This window comes from Ambystoma mexicanum, chromosome 2q, assembly GCF_040938575.1.
Source record: "Ambystoma mexicanum isolate Mex_15411 chromosome 2q, UKY_AmexF1_1, whole genome shotgun sequence".
Lineage (NCBI taxonomy): Eukaryota > Metazoa > Chordata > Amphibia > Caudata > Ambystomatidae > Ambystoma > Ambystoma mexicanum.
In genome coordinates, this window is record NC_090924.1 from 448,653,392 (window position 1) to 448,674,931 (window position 21,540).

A 21,540-nucleotide genomic window follows, 5' to 3' on the forward strand; every position below is an offset into this window, starting at 1 on the left:
TTACTGTTAACACTTTTTGTTTTGATGCTGATATCCCTACACATTGTATGCAATTAGAGGAAAGGGCAGGTATAGGTTTTGGTCATAGACAGACTTTTAATTTGGACTTCCTGACACATACTGTCCTTAGTTTATTTAGGTAGGGAAATCACATCTTAGTACAGGGCAAGTTAGGCCTTATCCAACCCGGCATCTTAGGTTAATAAAAGTTTGAGGACAAAACAACCCTGTTGTCTGCGTCTGCTTCATGATGCCTTCCCACCGCCCAAAACACTGCCTTATGGGAACTCTTTGAGCTCGGTTTAATCAAGCCCTTCCATAAGGTTTTGCATTCAAAAGGCCTGCCAGAGCTTGTTCAAAGCTGTCTTCTGAGAGTTAATGACTTAATTGGAGTTGTAAACATGCTACTGGTACACTGTATAGGCATGGAGATCAGTTATACACTGTATCTTACGTCTTCCCGACTTGAGAACGTTTCCCCGGAAACAATACCATGAGGGAAGTACCCATATCCTATATAGAACACGCTACTGGTGTAAATAAATGTCTTACCAGGCCTACCTTCAGCCACTCGATTGCTTATACTGAAATCCTGTAAAAAAAAAACAAGCATTGGCAAAGTCACTGTAGTCCTGCTTAAAAAAAGCATTGGCAAAATCAAAATATTTGGCTTGTGCATACGTTTTAAACATTTTGTGCCTGGCAATTGCCTTTACCATGCCTACACAAAAGCCCAAACAGGATGTACGTGCATGGGGGACAGCAGCAATCCCAATGGATTAATCTTGTTTTTTACAGATTCCAAAAATAGCCAAATTAATTGGGATACATCCCTACGTGCCTGTATACAAATTCGATGCAGAAGGAAATGCATTTGTATTTTCAGATGTTCGGCAAGGAGGCGAGTTAGGGGGTAGAGAGGAATTAAGGCCCTGTTCCAAACTCTGTGCTGAAAATATCATGAGAATGGTATGGACCATACTGTACTGTTGGGAGTGTTTGCCTACCCCAGAAAATATAGTTTCGCCCATTTTGTTCGTGAGGTCCAAAATGAGCTTGTAAATTTACTGAAGACACAGAGGAGGAGTTATAGCTAAAATATTATACAATATAATCTGTAAAAACAATGTGTGTGAGTAGTTTCATGTACTACGGTCAAGTGCCTCGCCAATAACCGTGACGTTACAACTGGAAAACAAGCTGAGTTTAAAAGGACTAACTATAGTCTGGAATCCTGGAATAAACATATAAGGTGGCTGGTGAACCTTTCATTTCTAGAGGGTCCATTGGCAGCAAGAGTCCAAACCTGAACGCTCCATATACTCTACCATATGGCGAAGGGCATCAAGACTGCTAGAAGGTCATCTTTTGGGTCTCTCAAATGGAAAGCAAGTGCAGTCTTTTTCTTTTTTAAAACAGACCGACTCTGAGAGCAGGTAACAATAAAAAAACAGGTATATTTCGCCTACATGCATGCCTCATTAGATGAATGGTCCCCGGCATGCAGCAAGACATAGGGTGAGATTCCTTTGCAGCATTAAATAGTAGTCTGGCATTTTACGATTGTAAACGATGCTCTGCCCGTCGGGATTCCAGGCTTAAGCACATGCTCTCTAATGACAACTATACCGTGCATCACATCACTTGAGAACCTCCAATGTGCGAATGGGCTACCGCTGTAGCAGGCCGTCACTTGGCACCAACGATCATGTTTAATTATACCGGTTATTTATAGATAGAACCGTAGATATTACTGCATTAGGCTTCTGCAACATATACTGGCATGCGCCTAAATTCCATGAGTGAAAGAGCACGGTGCTGAGCCAGCAGATGAAACGCCTATAAAAGAAGGGAGGGCCGAGTTCCACATTACAGAAGCTTCAGAAGTTCGGTAAGTGCAGACACTCTCCATGCAAACCTTCATTAACTGTTGTTGTTTTTTACATCCAGTGTAAATACATGTGTCCTGTGCCGCCATCCATCCTTTGCCATCGAACTCTCGTGTTCATGTTCACGTACTCACTAACTCACTCCCTCAGAAACCTTCTGCAAAAAAATAGATAATTTAACGAAAAATAGAAATGGTTGAAAGTAGTAGAAACGTAAGAAGAAATCCTGACTTTTTCTGGCAAGCTTTCTAATTGACTTCTATTCTTTGCTCCTCTTTCCAGGGGTACGGGGCCGGCTTTTCATCTTCACGGAGTGGCACTGTCAGGTAAGACGTGTTTTTTTTAAAAGGGGAAATGATAGCAAAGCTTTCGGTCATCAATAATGACACAACAGAGCGGCGGACATCATGCACTAGATCTGATGCAAATGCAAAGCCTTTAATTAAGATTTACACGTGGCGGGACGGATTTATAAGTGCGTTTCACAGGGACGTGTAGGAAGGGCTGATGGTTGCACAGACATATATCTGCTGGTCTCGGGATGCTCCGTTATAAATACATTCACACGATACGAGCGGATCTTCATATATCGCATTAATGCACAGCTGCAGCAGGGTGAGCTCATCAAAGGCCACAGCCCAGTTCATGCCTCGCAGGCCCGGAGCGTAGCGCAAAGGGAAGGCCGTGCAAGAAGAGACGTCCCGCGGCGAGGCCAACCCGACAGGCATGGTCTCATCGCCGCCAAAATATTTAGTGATACTTTAGAATTCATCATTTGGTGCATGGGCCCACTGCGGTTTAACAGAACAACAGAACGTGTCTAACGCCTTCGTGGGTAAGAAGGATACGTGTCCCATTGTTACTTCCTTTTTTTGTTTTTTGGGACACCCTGTAATGGTGACCGACACGGTCTAAAGTGACTGAAGCAATGACAGCATTGATAGTGGGGCGCAGATAACCTGGACTTTCATGAACCAACAAGCATAATCATGCTAATAGACCGCATCTCAGTAATTTGTACCACATTACTGAGATGAGGTCAAATAACAAAACATGTTTGAAACACGACTTTAGCGAAGGAACAAATGTGAGGAGACAAATTGCTCATAAATGAAGGGGGGAATACACACTTGGTTAAGACATTTTTTTAACATTCATTTACCGCTGCATCACTGCACTTGTCACTTAGATCAACACAAACCCTTAACAGTGCATGTCTACCTCTACTGTCCTCATACTCTGGTTACTTACTGATAGCGTATTTGTATCCCTCTTTTCCATTCCTACTTTCCTTCCATCCATGACACCCCCTCACTACCAAGCCAATGGCTAGCAGGGCTGAAGCCCTCCAATAATGTTAACACAATTATTGTCAAATTGCGTCTACCCGGACCGTAGGAACAACAATAGTGGGGTCTTTCCCACGCATTCAGTGCTTTAAGAAGCGCTTTTCTAATAAGGGGCTGCTGCAGCAGAGACCCTGATGAGTTATGAATATAGTGTGGGAGGGACCCTATTCTCTCAACACACGTCTTCTCTGCAGGCTAATGTTTGGTACTTTGCAATGCTATTCAGACATGAATTTTAAAGCCCAAGGTGGGGTTTGAATTTTCTACCCGCAAAGTAAATGGAATCATAAAATAAACCACTTTTTGTGGCACTGTGTACTGTCACATAATGGCAATAAGTAACAAGCATGTGCCATATTAGGAATTAAAAATAGCGACTTAATCACAGAGGCTCTTCTGTATTTAAGTCTTAAAAGTAGTATAACCCATAGGGCATTGTAGGGCCTTCTCAAGTTGTCTCCTATTAGATGTAACATAATGTGCCAGTTCTCACTGTTCGGCTTTCCTCACATTGCATTATGGTACTTGTAGTACTGCATTTATAACGTGAACAATCTTACAAGTGCTGTACGAGCATGCCCAACGGTGAGCTAAACTGGGACTACAGAATATGAGCGGTTTCGTCACCATTTGCTTCTCTCTAGTAATGTTAGGTGAGAAAACCAGGCCCTGGTTTGTCGGCATTACTAGCTTTTCAATAGTTATACTTTGCAGTTGTATTAAGCCACTTCACATGCAGATTACTGTTGAGTGGCAAAACGGGGTCATATTGAAATGTCCCCGGCATATATGGTGGTAAATGGCAATGTGGGACATTAGAAACTTTGTGGTACATAGGGGGCATTGCACCGTCTCTCAGAATGCCCTTTACAGTTAGCCTGTAAGGTTCCCGCCCACCCCCCAACATTAGCAGCTGGCTTCACCGCGCCACCCTCCACCCCAGCTATGGACTCGGATTCAGGGCTAGCATATACTAACCCCTACCTGCTAGGAACCCCATATAGCCCCTCCCCCCACTTTTCCTTTACCTCTACTGTCACTTACATACATACATTCCTTAGTTATGTAATGAAACTTGGCATTTAGATATCGCTCTATATATCATTGGTATGACCTCAAAGCGCTGGTAGGTTGAACGCTTACTGGAACCGTAGTTCTGGTCAGTTGAGAGAGGTAGAGTCATAGGGTGCGTGGGTGAACCAGTTATGTGTGCAGCTGAATGTAATTGCCTGATGGTAGCTGCATCCTAGCGTTATGTGCGGTGCTGAATATATCAGTTGAATATGTGCAGCATGGTGGGCGGACACCCTGACTGGGGTCTGGCTGCGGTAGGCCTGAAGGACGCATATGTGAGCAACTAGGCTGGAATGTGCTTGGCTAGCAGTGTTTTATTAGAGTGATGAGGTGTTCATGGGGTCGTATTCGTATGTGAACAGCTAGGCCGAATTAGTCAGGGATATAGCTGTGTTCTAGTTGAATGATGGTGTAAAGTAGAGAGTGAGCATAGTGATGTGATATGGTGGTTATCTTTAAAGCGCCGGGGCCGGGCACATGAACAGCAAGGCAGGGAACAGGGCGACACACGGACATGGGGCTGGGCTTACAGTGACAGGAGGGGGGGATACAGATATATAGCAACAGCATGGGAAGCAGGAAAGCAGTTATACACATGTGGGGCATGTTAAAATGTACATTCCCATTTCTATCCAGATGCGATTCAGGCTAATGTTCACAGCTCCACCCAAGTGTGGGACATGCCAACATTTGCATTTCTATCAAGAAGCGACTCAGGCTAACGTTCACAATCGTGTCAGGGTCTGGCGCGGGCTAATGTTCACACTTCTAACCGAGTGCGGTGTTGTCAACATTCACAGTCCTGTCCGGGTCCGGCGCAGGCTAATGTTCACAATTCCAGCCAAGTGTCACCAACCTTCACAATCTAGTATGGGACTGCGGCCGGCTAATGTTCACGGTTCTAACTGAATGCGGAAGTGTGGCATTCTTAACATTCAGAATCATGTCTGGTTCTGGCGCAGGCTAATGTTCACAAGTCTACCAAGTGTGGCATTGCTAACATTCAGAATACTATCTAGAAGTGACGCAGGCTACTTTTTACAAATATGACTAGGTGTGGCATTGCTAACATTCACAATCTAGTAAGGCTCTGGGCAGGCTAATGTTCACAATTCTAAGGAAGTGTGGCATTGTTAACATTCACAATCCTATCCGGGTCTGGCGTAGGCCAACGTTCACAATTCCAACCAAGTGCGCCATTGCTAACACTCACAATCTAGTATGGTTCTGGCGTAGGCTAAAGTTCACAGTTCTAACTAAGAGAGGCATTGTAACGTTCACAATCCTGTCTGGGTCTGGCATAGGCTAATGCTCACAATTCTAACCAGTGCGGCATTGTTAACATTCACGATCCTATCTATAAGTGATGCAGGCTACTGTTTACAAATCTAACTAAATGCAGCATTGCTACCAATCACAATCCTATCTAGATGCAACGCAGGCTAATGTTCACAATGCTAAGTGCAGCATTGCTAACAATCACCCAATATTCACAGTTCTAACTAAGTGCAGAATTGCGAACATTCACAATCCTGTCTTGGTTTGGCGTAGGCTAATGTTCACAATTCTAAGTGTAGCATTGCTAACAATCACAATCCTATCTAGATGTGACGCAGGCTAATGTTCACAATGCTAACTAAGTAGTAATGTAGTAACTTAGTAATGTATTTATAGTTCAGTCCCACTTCACACAACTAGACAATACATAAATAAAAGATGAAACCAGAGATACTCAATATACGTGTCACTTGCATTCCTACTGCACACCAGTAGAGCACAGTCTCCCGTGCACACAGTTTCACATAACCCTGCGCTCCATGTGCACCCTCCTAATGACTGCTAGATGCTTGGTGTGCCATTAGAGAATTTCATTTGCCTGGAAGATCACATTTTGTTTGGCAAGATATTAGGACGGCGTGGGTCCCTTCCTCCAGCAGTTGTCGTACAACTCTTTACTTTAGAAGAAACAGATGTTTGACATACACACTGTGCGACTAGTTTTGAATTTGTAGAGAGTAAGAATGCCTGTGAAATGGAACTTCGTCTTCACATGGCCAGAGTCAGGATGCTTATTTTTGAACTAGGTGGTGGGTAGAGCCGCTTTTCCATGTTTGAAAGTCTGGGTTTAAGGAATGATTTAACAGCAGAGAACCCGTGCTGGACGGGTTACATCAACTACCCGTCATAGAAGCATAAGCACTGTTGGCAAGGTTTCCCTCCCTTTCCCTTGGCTCAGATCTTTCTCTATGTCCAGGTAAACGTTGGACTGGTGGCCATGTTTACTGGGGAGATATACTCTCCCTAACATCTCCTGCCGCTCCTCAGTAGTGCAAATAAGTAGAATAAAGAAATCACACCAGCCAGTAACGAACAGAAGCTCTCAGGAATGAAGACTCCCCCCGCCCCTCACTCTCACACGTACATGACATACTATCACTCTAGGTAAAACGCATTTTGTTCACGTGGCTGCTTCTCTGATTTCCCTTCTTTTAAATGGCCATTCAACCCGATTTGTTTTTGGGCAAGCATTCTGCGTCACTGGAAGCTTCAAAAATACAATATCTTACCTTAATTAAATTTTAAGACTGTTGTTTTTAATGTATTTAAAAATACACGCGACCAGCCTTGAAGAACTCCATGTTTGATCTGAATGAAATATCTAACTCTCGCGCCAGGTAATGGGCGTGTTGGGGTGGCATTTAGAGCAAAGCCAAGAAATCCATGGCATAACTAAGCTCAATTGTAACAGCAGCATATGGACCAAGTGGGCAGTGGTGGGAGTGCTGAACCTGCAGGGACCCAGTTTCCATAAAGCTACATTTGGAGATGTAAATGTGTAGTGCAGCCACCACACACACAGAAGCTTAAAACATAGCATAGCAGGATTTCATATGGGAACTGCGATCTGCCCGGGAATAGTTCTGCTAGCCACCCCCAAATCTACTCACCTGAACTAAAATATGTGTGTCCTCGACAATGATGACACATTCCACTTTGCACAATGCAAGCTCACATTGTGAGGCATAGTGCACATCAATGATCCTCGCAATTATGTTGAGAGTGAGATATTGGGTGCATGTTTTGAAAACGAGTTGTCTCAACAGTCGGTCCTGGGATCTTAAAGAATTCTGTTGGCAACAATAACAGCAGATTGAGTAACATTGGTTCCTTTTTCTGCATGTGTGCCTAAAGTCGACGAGAACAACTAATTCCTCCTTCCTCAGAAGGATCGCAAACGGACTGCTATAGGGTGTATGACCCTTCCAAATTATTAAAAACAGTGAAGTCACCTATTCCTCATTTGTAGTTTGGGATGTTAATGTGCGTGTTTCCAAAATTATCTTTAAAAAAAAAAACACATTAACACAGTCATTTTAGCAAATAAGGATTTAAGTTCCAGAAAAACTTTTTTTGGTTTAATTTTCCTACCACAAAGGTACAATACAATCCAAGAAAAAATAGAGAAACCACAAACAAATAATGATTGCAGTATTAACAACACATCTGCAGCGTGATCATATAAGTCTCCACATATATGTATACATAGAGCTTAGATACAATTCAAGATTTCTTTTTCCTCAAAAGATATTGGTGCAATCCCATTGAAAAACGCTCTGTGAATTAGGCCCATTGCATTTCCAGAGTCAGTGGCCAGATACAGTTCCTCAAATCTATGTGCATAGGAACCTCTTTAGGCATTTCGGGATCCCTGCCCCATATTCAGGAGATTCTGAACGTCATTCCTAATAAACAATATATGAAACTCAAGACTACTAATACTTCATCATAACCAGATGGTTAACCAAATTTATTCGATATAACACTAACCTGTGAAGATGCTTTTCCATATGTATATCTCACCAATTCAGTTCATACTGTAATCGTCCTCTCTAAATTCCAGTCAAATGACGTAACCTATGTGGATCTAGTATCCCTGTATTGCCAAACCATCATCAGAGTTCTAAAATTATAAGAAACCATCAAATGAAATGTAACCAATAAGCATAGAACTAATACATTCGCTACAAATGTATTGCAATTCCACAGACCAACTAATTCTAAAAAGGTTCACCATTCTTACCACGAAGGACTGCTTCTAAGTTAGGATATTAAGAGTCTAAACCTGTATCTACTAGTTTAAACCATTAAAGCCTCTTTTCCTTTGCCGATGGGGAGCAGGTGCAAGTGGATCTTGGTCACCTGGCCTAAGCTTCACCCACCTGGTGCCTTCCTGGTTGCCGCTCTTTTTCCCCACTTAGCAAGCCCCGCCCACCTGGTGTCTTCCTGGTTGCCGCTCTTGTTCCCCACTGAGCAAGCCCCGCCCACCTGGTGCCTTCCTAGTTGCCGCTCTTTTTCCCCACTTAGCAAGCCCTGCCCACCTAGTGCCTTCCTGGTTGCCGCTCTTTTTCCCTACTTAATGAGCCCTCAAGCCTCTTTTCCTTTGCAGATGGGGAGCAGGTGCAAGTGGATCTTGGTCACCTGGCCCAAGCCCCACCCACCTTCTTAGCCCTGCGTCTTCCTTCCTCCTCTTAAATCTTAGATCAAGGGCGTCTCTTGCCTGGGTGTCTGAAGTGAAGGGCAGTCGAAGCAAAGGGCAATTTCTGTTTGGACCTGTTCGGACCAGGAGGATCCAGGGCCCGTACCCCTGCTCAGACAGCAGGTATGCATGCATCAACATGTGTTTACTCCCTCTGACCCCACAGGCCATCCCCACCCCTCTGGTCCCCCCATGATGTTCCCTTGTGCCCCCCCTTCTCGCACACAGGATTTGCCTGTTTTGCTTGATTCTTCTACCCTGCTCACCCTAACCCCCTCCAGCCTACTTCTGCAGGAGTTTGTCCTGATACATTCTGGTTTCACCATCGCCGCCTTGTGGCCAATGGTGGATTTGACTTTTATGGACTTCATTGATTCACGGTGCGCTGCCCTTTCTCATGGTGGCCCTGAATCATGCTGTTCCCATCCTGATCTTCTATCCAGACTTGCAACTTTATGTGTTACAACGGACTTCTGCAATTGTATTTGCTCTCCCCTCTTGCTTCTCCACTCTTTTTGACTGCTTACTCTCGGTTCTCTCCTCCTCTCCCTTTTCCTATCTCCTCCCCTCACTTTCTTCTATGCACTTGCTCTATCAGAATTGTCCCTGGACCAAGTATGAGAGCAAACCCCTCTGTCCCCTCCCACCTCCCCCTCACCTTACTTGTTCCCCCCCCCCTCCAGCACTATCTGAAATGTCATCAGGCCTAGTACGATAGTCGCTTGTTTTGTTCCTCCCCTCCCTTTCTGCACCCCTCTCCCTCACCTTTTGTTATCCCCGGCTCTACCAGAAATGCTGTCAGGCCAAGTACGGTAGTCACCTGTCTGTTTCCATTTCCTTCCCACTCGCCCCCTCCCTTCCAAATCTATTTCTTAGCTCTTGCACTATCTAAAATGTCGTCAGGCTGAGTATGGTAGTTAATTTCACATCCTTACTGTTCATTGCCTGTAAGAATGTCATTGTATTTTCCCTTGTTCCCTCCCCTGCCTTGAAGTGCTTTGAAGCACATTGTGTATAGGCGCTATATAAACTATCATATCATATCATATAGCAAGATGGCCGCTCTGTTGCGTATGTCCAGTAACCCATAATGTAAGTCCGAAAATCTGTGAGTAAAAGAGGCAAGCTGTGCAGGTCATGTGTTGCCACATCATGAAAATGCATGCACACATCTCATGCATACATCAGGTAACGAGCAGGTCCACCAACAAAGCCGGAAGACCACCTGCAGCAAAGCCATTGTATGGCATTCACAGTGGCAAGGGCAGTATATTGATGCCCTGAAAAGGCCTCCATATCCACCTGCCCTCCATGACCAAGCAACCACTGTATGGCAGTCACTGTGGAAGGGACTGTAAATTGATGCACTCAGAGGGCCTCTGCACCTGCGTTGCCTGCGTGCCTTGCTCAAGCAGCCAACCTCAATATGCATAACCTCAGCATGTGCGCTGTCTAATAAGCATGTTCATGATGCACAATTGTACAACACGTGATGCACATTCAATCCATTCCATTCACACCTTTTCCCATCATAGTACGAGGCATGTTCTGTAGCAGCGTTTGTGGAGATCTTCAACTCATACTAAATAAACTGCTGACAAATTCTCAGTCCTTGTGTTACTGTGGCTGGTCCCTAGTGATTTGCACAGGTAGGAAACAGAGAAGCATATGTTTCACTATGGCATCTGGAGTTCCCTAGTAAAATGCATGAATCGCCTATAGTAACAGGGTGTAGACTGCCAGCATGTACGCATTACGTGTGCACTCGAATTTTGCTCATACACACGCTTTATCAATTTTCCCTTCATGAATATTCTAGATTTCTTCAAAAAGATGCATTGGCCATACCAATAGTTATGGCTTTTGTGTAGGCATGGGGAAGACATGTGCAAGGCACTGCCCTAATGGTACTGGAAAATAGTGTGTGTCTTGGTAAATGAAAGCAGTGACTGGCAAATGTCTAATACCTATACCGAAGCACCAACTGTTGGCATTGCCGATGCTTTATTCAATAGGACTGCAGTGCAAGAAGGGGGGGGCATATACTGCTTATAATTAAAGTGGCTGAACGCATACCTGGTTAAGTCCAATATTGCACCAATAGCATGCACACCTGGTTAAGTCCATTATTGCACCAATAGCACATTTACAGCTGTAATTAATCCATTACCTCTCAGAATACTGGTTAGAAATAACGCTAGCAGGCCCTGATAAAAATGGCTCAAAGAGATCTCAGGAGGATGTGTTTCCGGAGGTGATGGACAGGTAATGATGGTTGGGAATGGGTGTAAGGTTTAGCATGACCATAGCTAGTCAATGGGTGGATAAATAACCAAGCAACGGCCACGAGCTTTATGTGCCCACTCACATTCCATCTCCCTCCTAAATGAACACTAGTCCATTCGTTTTGGATAAGGCAGCCAGGCATCAACCGCTTCTTGTACCAGACATCTATATTTTGCCATCACATAAAAGCCTTTACTTTAGAACGACCTCCACAACCTTGATAATCTCATGTAAAACATGCATCCATAACTACACCAAATTACCTCTCCTTTTACGACACGTTTTTTGCCTTACTGAAGTGGTTTGTCTACTGGCCTATCCCTTCTTATCCCCTCTCAACCTGCTTCCTCACTCCACAAACTGAGGTCTGTGAGACCCGGGAAAAGACACTATACACACCCTCAGGAAAGGTGCAGGTGCCGTAAGACCCCTACTGTGGTGGTGGGCGCAGTATACATATTGGATAGCAAAACATAAAGGTGGTGCTTAAGACATACCTAATAGCCTAAACAAAACAAAAAAAGGGCGAGGGTGAATGATCTGAACAAATATTTTTTGTAAATCATACACTGGGAAATAATACTTTTGGAGCATATATGACATTTTGAATGTAAAGCTTTGGGTGTCGACGTCATTGGCATAAAGCAAACTCCTCTTTGTTGCCCAGCAATAAAAATAACACCAGCTCATTGGAGATGGCCGTTCAGCCTCTCCCTGCACCATCAATCCTGGCCACTCTGCAGCGATACACAAGTAAGGCATCATGGAGTTACTGCCAATGTGGTGGTCATTTAGTGAAATCGCGACCTGCCAAGAGGGAACCCGACTGAGAAGAGCAACAAAAGACACACAGGCCCCTGAACATATGGGCACATCGCAACAAATGCGTACTTTCCTGACGAGAGTCAGATTAAAAAGCAGGTTAATGTTAAAAGGCACCATACCCCTGAGATTGTAGTTACTTGAGATGCACTGAGGTGTACAGTGGCAGCATGCAATGTTTGGAAATGTTTAACAACCCACTAATCAATCACATGCACTCATTTTAGTTATCCTCTTTGATTTTATTGTAAAAGTGGATCAATTTAGAAAATATAATCTACTAATATTTAATTAGCCCAATTTTGTTTCTAATCTCTGTAGTAACAGTCGGCAGCCATGGGGGACTCAGAAATGGCGGTCTTTGGGGAGGCTGCGCAGTACCTGCGTAAGTCTGACAAGGAACGTCTGGAAGCCCAGAACAGGCCATTTGATGCCAAGAACAGCTGTTACGTGGATGATGAAAAAGAACTCTTTGTAAAGGGAATGATCACGGCCCGAGAGGGTGGCAAAGTCACCGTCAAGACCGATGATGGACGGGTAAGAAGCATATCACATGAATGATAATTGAGAAACGTGCATACCATGATACACTCACAAGACACTGCCTGTCCCCACTATTAACTTTGCTTGTCTTTGCTTCTTTTCAGACTGTAACAGTCAAAGACACTCAGGTCTACCCTCAGAATCCTCCCAAGTACGATAAGATTGAAGACATGGTCATAATGACCCATCTGAATGAACCCTCTGTGCTGTATAACCTCGCTGAGCGATACGCAGCCTGGATGATCTACGTAAGTACGATGACAAACCCATAGATGACAGCCAGACACATCCCTACCTATCTGCATACACTGTACCTCTCCTACTTTACGGTTCCATGTAATTTCATTGCGGCATGTATTTTCGCGTTTTTTTACCGCGATTGTTTTAATGAAAAAAACCATCGACATTTTTTTTCATTATTGTTGGTGGGATTCCCCCCCAAACCCTAATTTTCTAAAAAATGCGATATTTTTTTCGAAAAAAAAACGCAAATCGAGGTAAAAAACCCTGGGAAAAAACATCCACAATGAAAGGACGTCGTACCCTACTTTACAACTTATTACCAACTGAAAAGTGCCAAACATAATACAAGACTGTGCACTGTATGACAGAGAGCCGTGTCTGAAAAATCTGATATGCTAATCTTTTGCGATTTCAAGGACACCCGATCATGTTCTCAAAAGACAGCCCGTCCTCAGCCCATTGCTCATATGGAGGGGACTCCTACCCATTTTTGTTAACATTGATAGGGCAGATTCACAAAGAAGTTACTCTGGAGTATCACTGCCTTACTCCTAACTTGAATATAGGGAGAGCAATTCAATTCACATAGAAGGTAATAGTAACTTCTTTGTGAACTGAATAGTCCTCTTCAGGTTTAGGGAAAAGGTAGAACAGAATAACTTATTTGTTGATTTTTCACAACATGTTTTCCATGTAACATTAGGCTTCTGACATCACACAGTGAAATCGTGGACTAATTTCTTCAAATCACTCCATGTCTTAGCTGAAACATGTGCTTGTTTCTCTGTAACACGTCCCCATTTCTGCTTGCTGGATTCATGATCCCAGAACCCTTTCTTCTCACTATGCTTTGATCCCAGAACTCTTTCTCCCGACTATGCTTTAAGTTTAAAGTTCTGCCTACTTCAGTTTTACTACATTACATCACAGAACCATTTGCAAGAGAATCATGCATGTATGCCGGTTTGGCACATGTAGGTACTCTCTGCCTTTAGATTTCCGGATTCCCCACGTGGTGTGTGTGTTTTCTGATCCTGGGCAAGTACCTGCTGACAGTCACTTTTCGTGGGTTTCTCCTGACTGCCACTGCTAACTCTGGATGCAAAACAAGGATATTTCTGATTCTGACAGACTGATAGTAAGACTGCAACCAGAGGGCTATAGAAATACTGCATTATGGGCCGGATTTACAAAAGTGTTCCCAATGGTACAATTCCATTGGAAAAAGCTTTGTAAATCAGTTTCCTCTGATTGTTGCAACAGGCTAGCGAGAGACCAGTCAATGTAAGCCCTCCCTGCTTCCTTGGTCGCCAACCATCCATCTAAGAGCATGCAATGACAGCCAATTTTCTCATGGTTGTATCTCAGAATTCATCAAATATTCTTGTGTCGAAATTGAAAACACTTATTGCAATCTTTCAATATGACCTTTGTATATGATATGGTTGAAACCAAGGACACTATTGTTTCCACTAGCACCTATACACTCTATAACAACACATTCATTTCTTGTGTGTCAGAGAGCTTGCCTTTTAAGCAAAAAACCTTACTTACAGAGGAAAATTAGATAGAGGGTTCAAAAAGGTTCAGGGATGAGAATGCTTTGGATACTATCGGCTGGTTGCAATGCTATGAGTACTTTATAGGAGCTGGTGTCACCCGCTAAGGCAGCTGTCCTAAGCACAAGCAACCATGAGTGACAGTGAACACTACGGAATACAGGGATGAGACTTAATTCAGACCATGGAGTACTAGCGAAGCTCAAGATTGATGATCCAGATCAAAAGCACAAATGAAGAGAAGAGGCATAATAAGACTTAATTTAGAGAAGAGCTCCAGCGGGACAGAGTGCATGGAATACGCGTGAACATTAGTAATTATTATGATAATAAAGAGAAATGTGAGCCTGAGCTGTATAGCTATAACATAAGTTAGAAAATTAGGTTTGCCTCAGTTTTTCTAATATTGCCTTCTTCCATTTCAGACCTACTCTGGCCTGTTCTGTGCCACTGTGAACCCCTACAAGTGGCTGCCTGTGTACAACCCTGAGGTGGTCTCTGCTTACAGAGGCAAGAAGCGCCAGGAGGCCCCACCTCACATCTTCTCCATCTCTGATAACGCCTATCAGTTCATGTTGACAGGTAAAGCTTTACCTTGTGTCCCTCTTTTTGATGTGTATCTTTATTACCCAACACTTACATTTCTTAATCTATTTAATTCAAACAGATCGTGAAAACCAGTCTGTCTTGATTACGTGAGTTAAACATTTATTACTAGAATATCTTTGTGCCTGAATTGCAGGACAAGTTTTATGCTGGTGATCCGCGTTATGTTAAAATCAATTTTCCGCTTGTATCTCCAGTGGAGAATCCGGTGCAGGAAAGACTGTGAATACCAAGCGTGTCATCCAGTACTTTGCAACAATTGCAGTGTCTGGTGAGAAGAAAAAGGAAGCCGCCACAAGTGGCAAGATGCAGGTTTGTGATTCTCTATAATGAATATTTACAGCTTCTAATAATGTATGTGTAACATTAGGTCATTTACTTTGCATTTTTCTTCAAATAGGGAACTCTGGAGGATCAAATCATCCAGGCCAACCCACTGCTGGAAGCCTTTGGTAATGCCAAGACTGTGAGGAATGACAACTCATCTCGTTTTGTAAGTCTTCCAGGTTTATTTATTTCTGTTTCATTTTTGAAACCACAGTTGACTATCTCCTGTTTATAGCTCTGAAGACACTGTCGCTGTTTACTCTCTAGGGTAAATTTATCCGAATCCATTTTGGAACTACAGGAAAACTGGCTTCCGCAGACATTGAAACATGTAAGAGTTGAAAGTAAAATCCTCAGATATGTTTGAATATATCTCCAAGAAAAGTATAACGATGTGTTTGAACTTTCTATCATTTAACAGACCTACTGGAAAAATCCAGAGTAACATTCCAGCTGTCAGCCGAGAGGAGCTACCACATCTTCTATCAAGTCATGACCAACAAAAAGCCAGAGCTTGTTGGTAAGTCCATGGCATGGATTTCCAGCTCCATGTCGTCTGTATCACTCTGTGTCAAGTGAATGTAATTTTAGTGTCAACAACAAAGAAGATGCACTTTTGCTCACTAGATGTGGAGTTCTGCTCTCTGCTACAATTGGGCTAGAGTAAAAAGTGGTGGCGAACTGATGGGTAGATAGTATTATTCATATTGACTAGGTGTTGAGCCCTAATAAATAGGACATGTGGGAAAAGCTTGAGTTTCACAATTATTCCCACCACCAACACAATGCACAAAAGAGGGATGGTGTGATCTGCAATGATTCTGGATAGCTGCAATGTTTCTGCTACATGATTAAAGGTGGAATATGTTGTTTGCATATGGAGCATTCATTGTAATTCATGGTCAGGATCTTACTGTAGGAATCCACTCACTCAATGGTTTCTCCTTCACAGAAATGCTTCTCATCACCACCAACCCATACGACTTTCCGACCATCAGTCAGGGGGAGATTGTGGTGAAGAGTATCGATGACCAAGAGGAGCTCATGGCAACAGATGTAAGTTACATTACACAAATGTCATAGTGCCTTAGTGCATAAGAAACATTGAAAGCAAACAGTGCTCTCTTCGTTCAACCAGCGTCTCCAAAACCTCTCTTGCAAGTTGCAAAGGCTTTGTAAATTTCTCTTCTAAGTAAATCAGGGATATCCGTGAGAACTTCCCCTGAAGGCCGTCCCACATACTTCAGGAAGTTTCGTCGCTACGGCAGGGAAGATCAGTCAGATCTACTCTAGCCTCATACAGCTCCACTTGCTTTTATTGGGAGCAAATATTTGTTTTAAGGTTGCCATTTTAGGCCAGAATGTAGTGCATAGTGAACCCCAAATTCTTTGGCAAGGAGGTTGGTCACTGCAGACATGTAGCTGCTGTGGAGATGGTACGTGTTCCGGTTCGAGGTCTCCCGGTTTCGCTGGCCTCCTCACTAATAGCATCATTTTCAGGGGCTTGTGTTACCTTCTTATATACCCTGCAAGTTGCTTTACCTCATTGACTGGATTTATTAGACTTCAGTAAGGTTCCGAAGACTTGGCAGTGAGCTCAGGTCTTTTAGGTGGTGCATTTTTGTTTGGGGCTAATATTCTTGTATGTGATATTTTATGTGTAAATGAAATAGTTTTATGAAGATTTGATATTATGATCTTCATGATTTTATTCTGTTTTCTCTGTTTAACTGTACATGTTATCTGGGTACATCGCACAGGCGCTTGGTGCTCCGTTCGCCCATTACAAACAAAATACATTTAAAAAAGTGCAAAGTAACAACACACATCAGTTGCCTGAAACATGTTCATTTGGGAATAGGCAAAATAGTGTGTGCCTGGTTTCTCCACAGAGTGCCATCGATATCCTGGGTTTCAACCAAGATGAAAAGATCGGCATCTACAAGATGACCGGCGCAGTGATGCACCACGGAAACATGAAATTCAAGCAGAAGCAGCGTGAGGAGCAGGCTGAGCCTGATGGCACAGATGGTGAGGTCCCCAGTGGTGCTAATGTAGAGAAACAGATTGCAGACAGTAATTTCATGATGATTCTAATTACCAAGATAGTTTTTAACTTGTCTAAATAAACACACTGACAAAAGTGGAGGCATAATTGAGGGAGAAAGATAGCAGTACTCAAGAATCAGAGGGACTTGCATTGAGAGCAGTTGATTCCCTGATGCCGATGGGACTAAAAAGCAATTTAGCAGAGTGAACGTGTGCTCGGATAATTTATAGAGGCATTGAGGATATTGTCATTGCACAGGAGAACAAAGGCACAGCTCTTCATTCCAATGTCTTATCAATGTGGCAATTACTGTATAATATGTCCATGCAGTTAGTGGCCAGCCAGTTGTATGGTATTAACTAATTTTCAAAATGTACCGCCAGTTGTTCTTAATAACTACTAAATGGTAAACATCTGCATACACCAGCATCAAAATGGCACACACACTGCCTTTATAAATACCCCAAAATCTAAAGTAAAATTGGCAGAAGGGTATAATGGCATATTCAGTTGACAAATGCGAGGAACAGCCATGATATACTATACAACCTCTTTTCTACTTGTAGTTGCTGACAAAATTGCTTATCTGATGGGTCTGAACTCAGCTGACTTGTTGAAAGCGCTGTGCTACCCAAGAGTGAAGGTCGGCAATGAATTTGTCACCAAGGGACAAACTGTTAATCAGGTATATCTACATCACTTCTCCCCATATGCTTGATAACACAGTGCTTATTAAATAAAAATATATTCAGAAAAAAGGTTAAAGTCTGGCTCCATGAGCAAGACCTCAACTTGGTTGTATAAATAATTACACCAATTGAACACAATCACCTCCCTTTTTATATATGTAACCTTGTCTATTTTGTAATGTTACTGATGTATATTTGTAAATTTTTGTATGTAACATTGATGCGCATTATTACTGATCTTTATTTTTATTATTATGTTTGTAAGCTGTATGAATAGCGCCCAGATGCCTTTGGGGTTGGTTGCGCTTTACAAATAAAAATAAATCTAAATATGAACATGTGTTACTGTTTAGACTGTGCTCTGTGTGATGCTCACAGCTGTAACCCTTCCTACACCAGGTCTATAACTCCATTGGTGCCCTCTCCAAGTCTGTTTATGAGAAGCTCTTCTTGTGGATGGTGATTCGTATCAATCAACAGCTGGACACCAAACAAGCCCGACAGTACTACATTGGTGTCCTGGATATTGCCGGCTTTGAGATCTTTGATGTGAGTTTGGAATCTTGAGCTAGATGAGGTACTGGTAGAATTGGGATAACAATGGATAGCCAATGACATGACACGTTTGCATTACTTTGCAGTTCAACACCTTAGAACAGCTGTGTATCAACTTCACCAATGAGAAACTGCAACAGTTTTTTAACCACCACATGTTCGTCCTGGAACAAGAGGAATACAAAAAGGAAGGCATTGACTGGGAGTTCATTGACTTCGGGATGGATCTGGCTGCTTGCATTGAGCTTATTGAGAAGGTGGGTCCCTTTCTAAAGTATGGCTGGGGGTGTATATATCCTTCGGAACTACGCCCACGGCTCACATATCTTTTATATTTTAGCCCATGGGTATCTTCTCCATCCTTGAAGAGGAGTGCATGTTCCCCAAGTCCACAGACACCTCCTTCAAGAACAAGCTGTATGATCAGCATCTGGGCAAATGCAAGTGCTTTGAGAAACCCAAGCCAGGCAAAGGAAAGGCTGAAGCTCATTTCTCCCTGGTGCACTACGCTGGCACTGTGGATTACAACATCACCGGCTGGCTGGAGAAGAACAAGGATCCACTGAATGAATCTGTTATTCAGCTGTATCAGAAGTCCTCAGTTAAACTGCTGGCCATGCTTTACACAGCTACTGCTGCTGAAGTTGGTAAATATTCCCTTCTTATGCATTTTAAAAATTAGACATCAGCACCATTCACAAAGAATGTAGGTTTTGCTGAATTTCTGATGCATGGATTATATGTGTTACTTTCACATCCCAGAGGCCGCCGCTGCTGGTGGAAAGAGTGGAAAGAAGAAGAAGGGGGGTTCCTTCCAGACTGTGTCTGCTTTGTTCAGAGTGAGTTTTGCAGATAAACCTACATGAATGTTATAATTCGTCCTACAGTAAAATGCAGAGTTCTTCAGTACAACAGGGGCCTGACCCCTTAAAATGTGCAGAAAATGGTGGTAACTAGCATATACAGTTTGTCTGGATTAGCAACGTTTAGAAACATAGTGATTGCCCATAAACAATTTTAGGCAGTGCTAATTTAACACTACGGGTTCTCGCATTCTGCGCACAACAGTGTTAGTGGGAAGGGGTATTTCTGCCCAAAGATGTTCTTTTTAATGTGTACATAGAGTGTGCACCACTGATTTAGCCTGAAGTCCGGAGTCAGTGCCAGACTTTCCTTTCCTTCACTCATTAGTTTCTTCCACCCATCTCTATTTCCTTTCCTGTCCATTCTGTATTTCTTTCCTTCTGTTCAATACCCTATCCCTCCTTTCATTCTCTTATTCTTACTTTCTTTGAGATAGGAACGAAAATAAGACAAGTATAGATGGAAATAAAGGGAAAGGCTGGCATGAACAGTAGGCCAGGGGCTCGGCCTGTGGTGGGGTCTCTGCAGCTCTCCTGAGGCCTGTTACCCAATGGCAGGCTGATTGAAGTGTTGAGTTTGTCTTATGTAAACCAACAGTGCTATCACAAAAGTAAACCTTTGCAAATTAAAGTGAAATGTATATGTTATCCAATGTGGTGCACATTTTGCACACCCTCCAAGTTCCCAACAGAAAATACAAAATACCAATGTCAAAATAATGTTTCTGATCCGAATGTTTAAGGCATATAGTCCTAGTTTGTGTTGCTTTGTTTGAAGACAATTATATTCTCATTACTACAGGAAAACTTGGGCAAGCTGATGACTAACCTGAGGAGCACTCACCCCCACTTTGTGCGTTGTCTGATTCCAAATGAGACAAAAACCCCAGGTAGAACGACTCTGAAGTGGTTGAGCCATATACAGAATTGCAATATTGCTTCGCAGTTCAGTAGAATTAAATGAACTGATGAGACTTTACCTTCTTCTTCCAGGTGTAATGGACAACCACCTGCTGATCCACCAGCTGAGATGTAATGGTGTGTTAGAGGGCATCAGAATCTGCAGAAAGGGGTTCCCAAGCAGGATCCTTTACGGTGACTTTAAGCAGAGGTAAACATTCTGCATATGAATACAGTTCAAAACTGAGAATAAAACCGGTCAACAACTCTACATAATTATGTTAAGTACTTTGAAATCACAAGGTTACACAAAAGCAAAGGAGATGCCAATGTGCAATGCTATGGAACGTGTGTAATATGTTATGGCACTCTTTTAGTGTTGCATTAAAAAAACAATTGAAGTGATAAACTGCCGTTTTTGCAGTTTTGTCATTTATTTAATCAAACTAATATTTACAGAAGGATTTGTTCTTAATATGGAATTAACCTGGAGAATAATATTTTTAAGGTACAAAGTGCTGAATGCAAGTGCTATTCCAGAAGGACAGTTTATTGACAGCAAGAAGGCGAGCGAGAAGTTGCTAGGTTCCATCGATGTTGATCATACCCAGTATAGATTTGGACACACAAAGGTAACATATCATCTTCTAAATAATCTAATTAATAAATATGCGGATTTGGAATGTTGCTGGTGGGAATGTATTTATTCTCCCCTTATTTATTAAAGGTGTTCTTCAAAGCTGGCCTCCTGGGTACTCTAGAGGAGATGCGAGATGAAAAGCTGGCAGAGCTCATCACCCGCACGCAGGCTGCTTGCAGAGGGTTCCTCATGAGAGTAGAATTCAAGAAGATGATGGAGAGAAGGTATTAACTGACATGCGTAAGGAACTCTCACTTAACCACTATGCCCTGGGCTTTAAGTTAACCTATTTGTGATGTGTCCCTCAACAGAGAAGCCATATTTTCTATTCAGTACAATGTCAGGTCCTTCATGAATGTCAAAACCTGGCCATGGATGAAGCTTTACTTTAAGATTAAGCCTCTCCTGCAGAGTGCGGAGACAGAGAAGGAGATGGCGAACATGAAGGAAGAGTTTGAAAAGACAAAGGAAGCTTTGGCAAAGTCTGAAGCAAGAAAGAAAGAACTAGAGGAGAAGATGGTGGCTCTTCTGCAGGAGAAGAATGATCTTGCTTTACAAGTCCAATCGGTGTGTAAAAAAGAATACATATAAACTATGAACAACTTAAC

At 42.8% G+C, this 21,540-nt stretch overlaps 1 protein-coding gene across 1 annotated transcript in view; it reads left to right on the forward strand.

The window, feature by feature from the left end:
* Positions 1–2,129: 2,129 nt before the first annotated feature.
* The window catches only part of LOC138569503 (myosin-4-like), a 32,741-nt gene continuing 13,330 nt past the window's right edge, over positions 2,130–21,540 (forward strand). Inside the window, exons 1-21 of the mRNA XM_069647535.1 lie at positions 2,130–2,215; positions 12,279–12,494; positions 12,605–12,748; positions 14,728–14,884; positions 14,970–14,997; positions 15,106–15,220; positions 15,309–15,401; positions 15,503–15,566; positions 15,657–15,755; positions 16,188–16,291; positions 17,128–17,266; positions 17,852–17,970; positions 18,374–18,523; positions 18,616–18,786; positions 18,870–19,176; positions 19,292–19,368; positions 20,195–20,282; positions 20,386–20,503; positions 20,801–20,924; positions 21,020–21,156; positions 21,244–21,499. Of these exons, the coding sequence (XP_069503636.1) occupies positions 12,294–12,494; positions 12,605–12,748; positions 14,728–14,884; positions 14,970–14,997; positions 15,106–15,220; positions 15,309–15,401; positions 15,503–15,566; positions 15,657–15,755; positions 16,188–16,291; positions 17,128–17,266; positions 17,852–17,970; positions 18,374–18,523; positions 18,616–18,786; positions 18,870–19,176; positions 19,292–19,368; positions 20,195–20,282; positions 20,386–20,503; positions 20,801–20,924; positions 21,020–21,156; positions 21,244–21,499 (2,691 nt within the window). The 5' untranslated portion in view covers positions 2,130–2,215; positions 12,279–12,293. The remainder of the gene's footprint in view (positions 2,216–12,278; positions 12,495–12,604; positions 12,749–14,727; positions 14,885–14,969; positions 14,998–15,105; positions 15,221–15,308; positions 15,402–15,502; positions 15,567–15,656; positions 15,756–16,187; positions 16,292–17,127; positions 17,267–17,851; positions 17,971–18,373; positions 18,524–18,615; positions 18,787–18,869; positions 19,177–19,291; positions 19,369–20,194; positions 20,283–20,385; positions 20,504–20,800; positions 20,925–21,019; positions 21,157–21,243; positions 21,500–21,540) is intronic.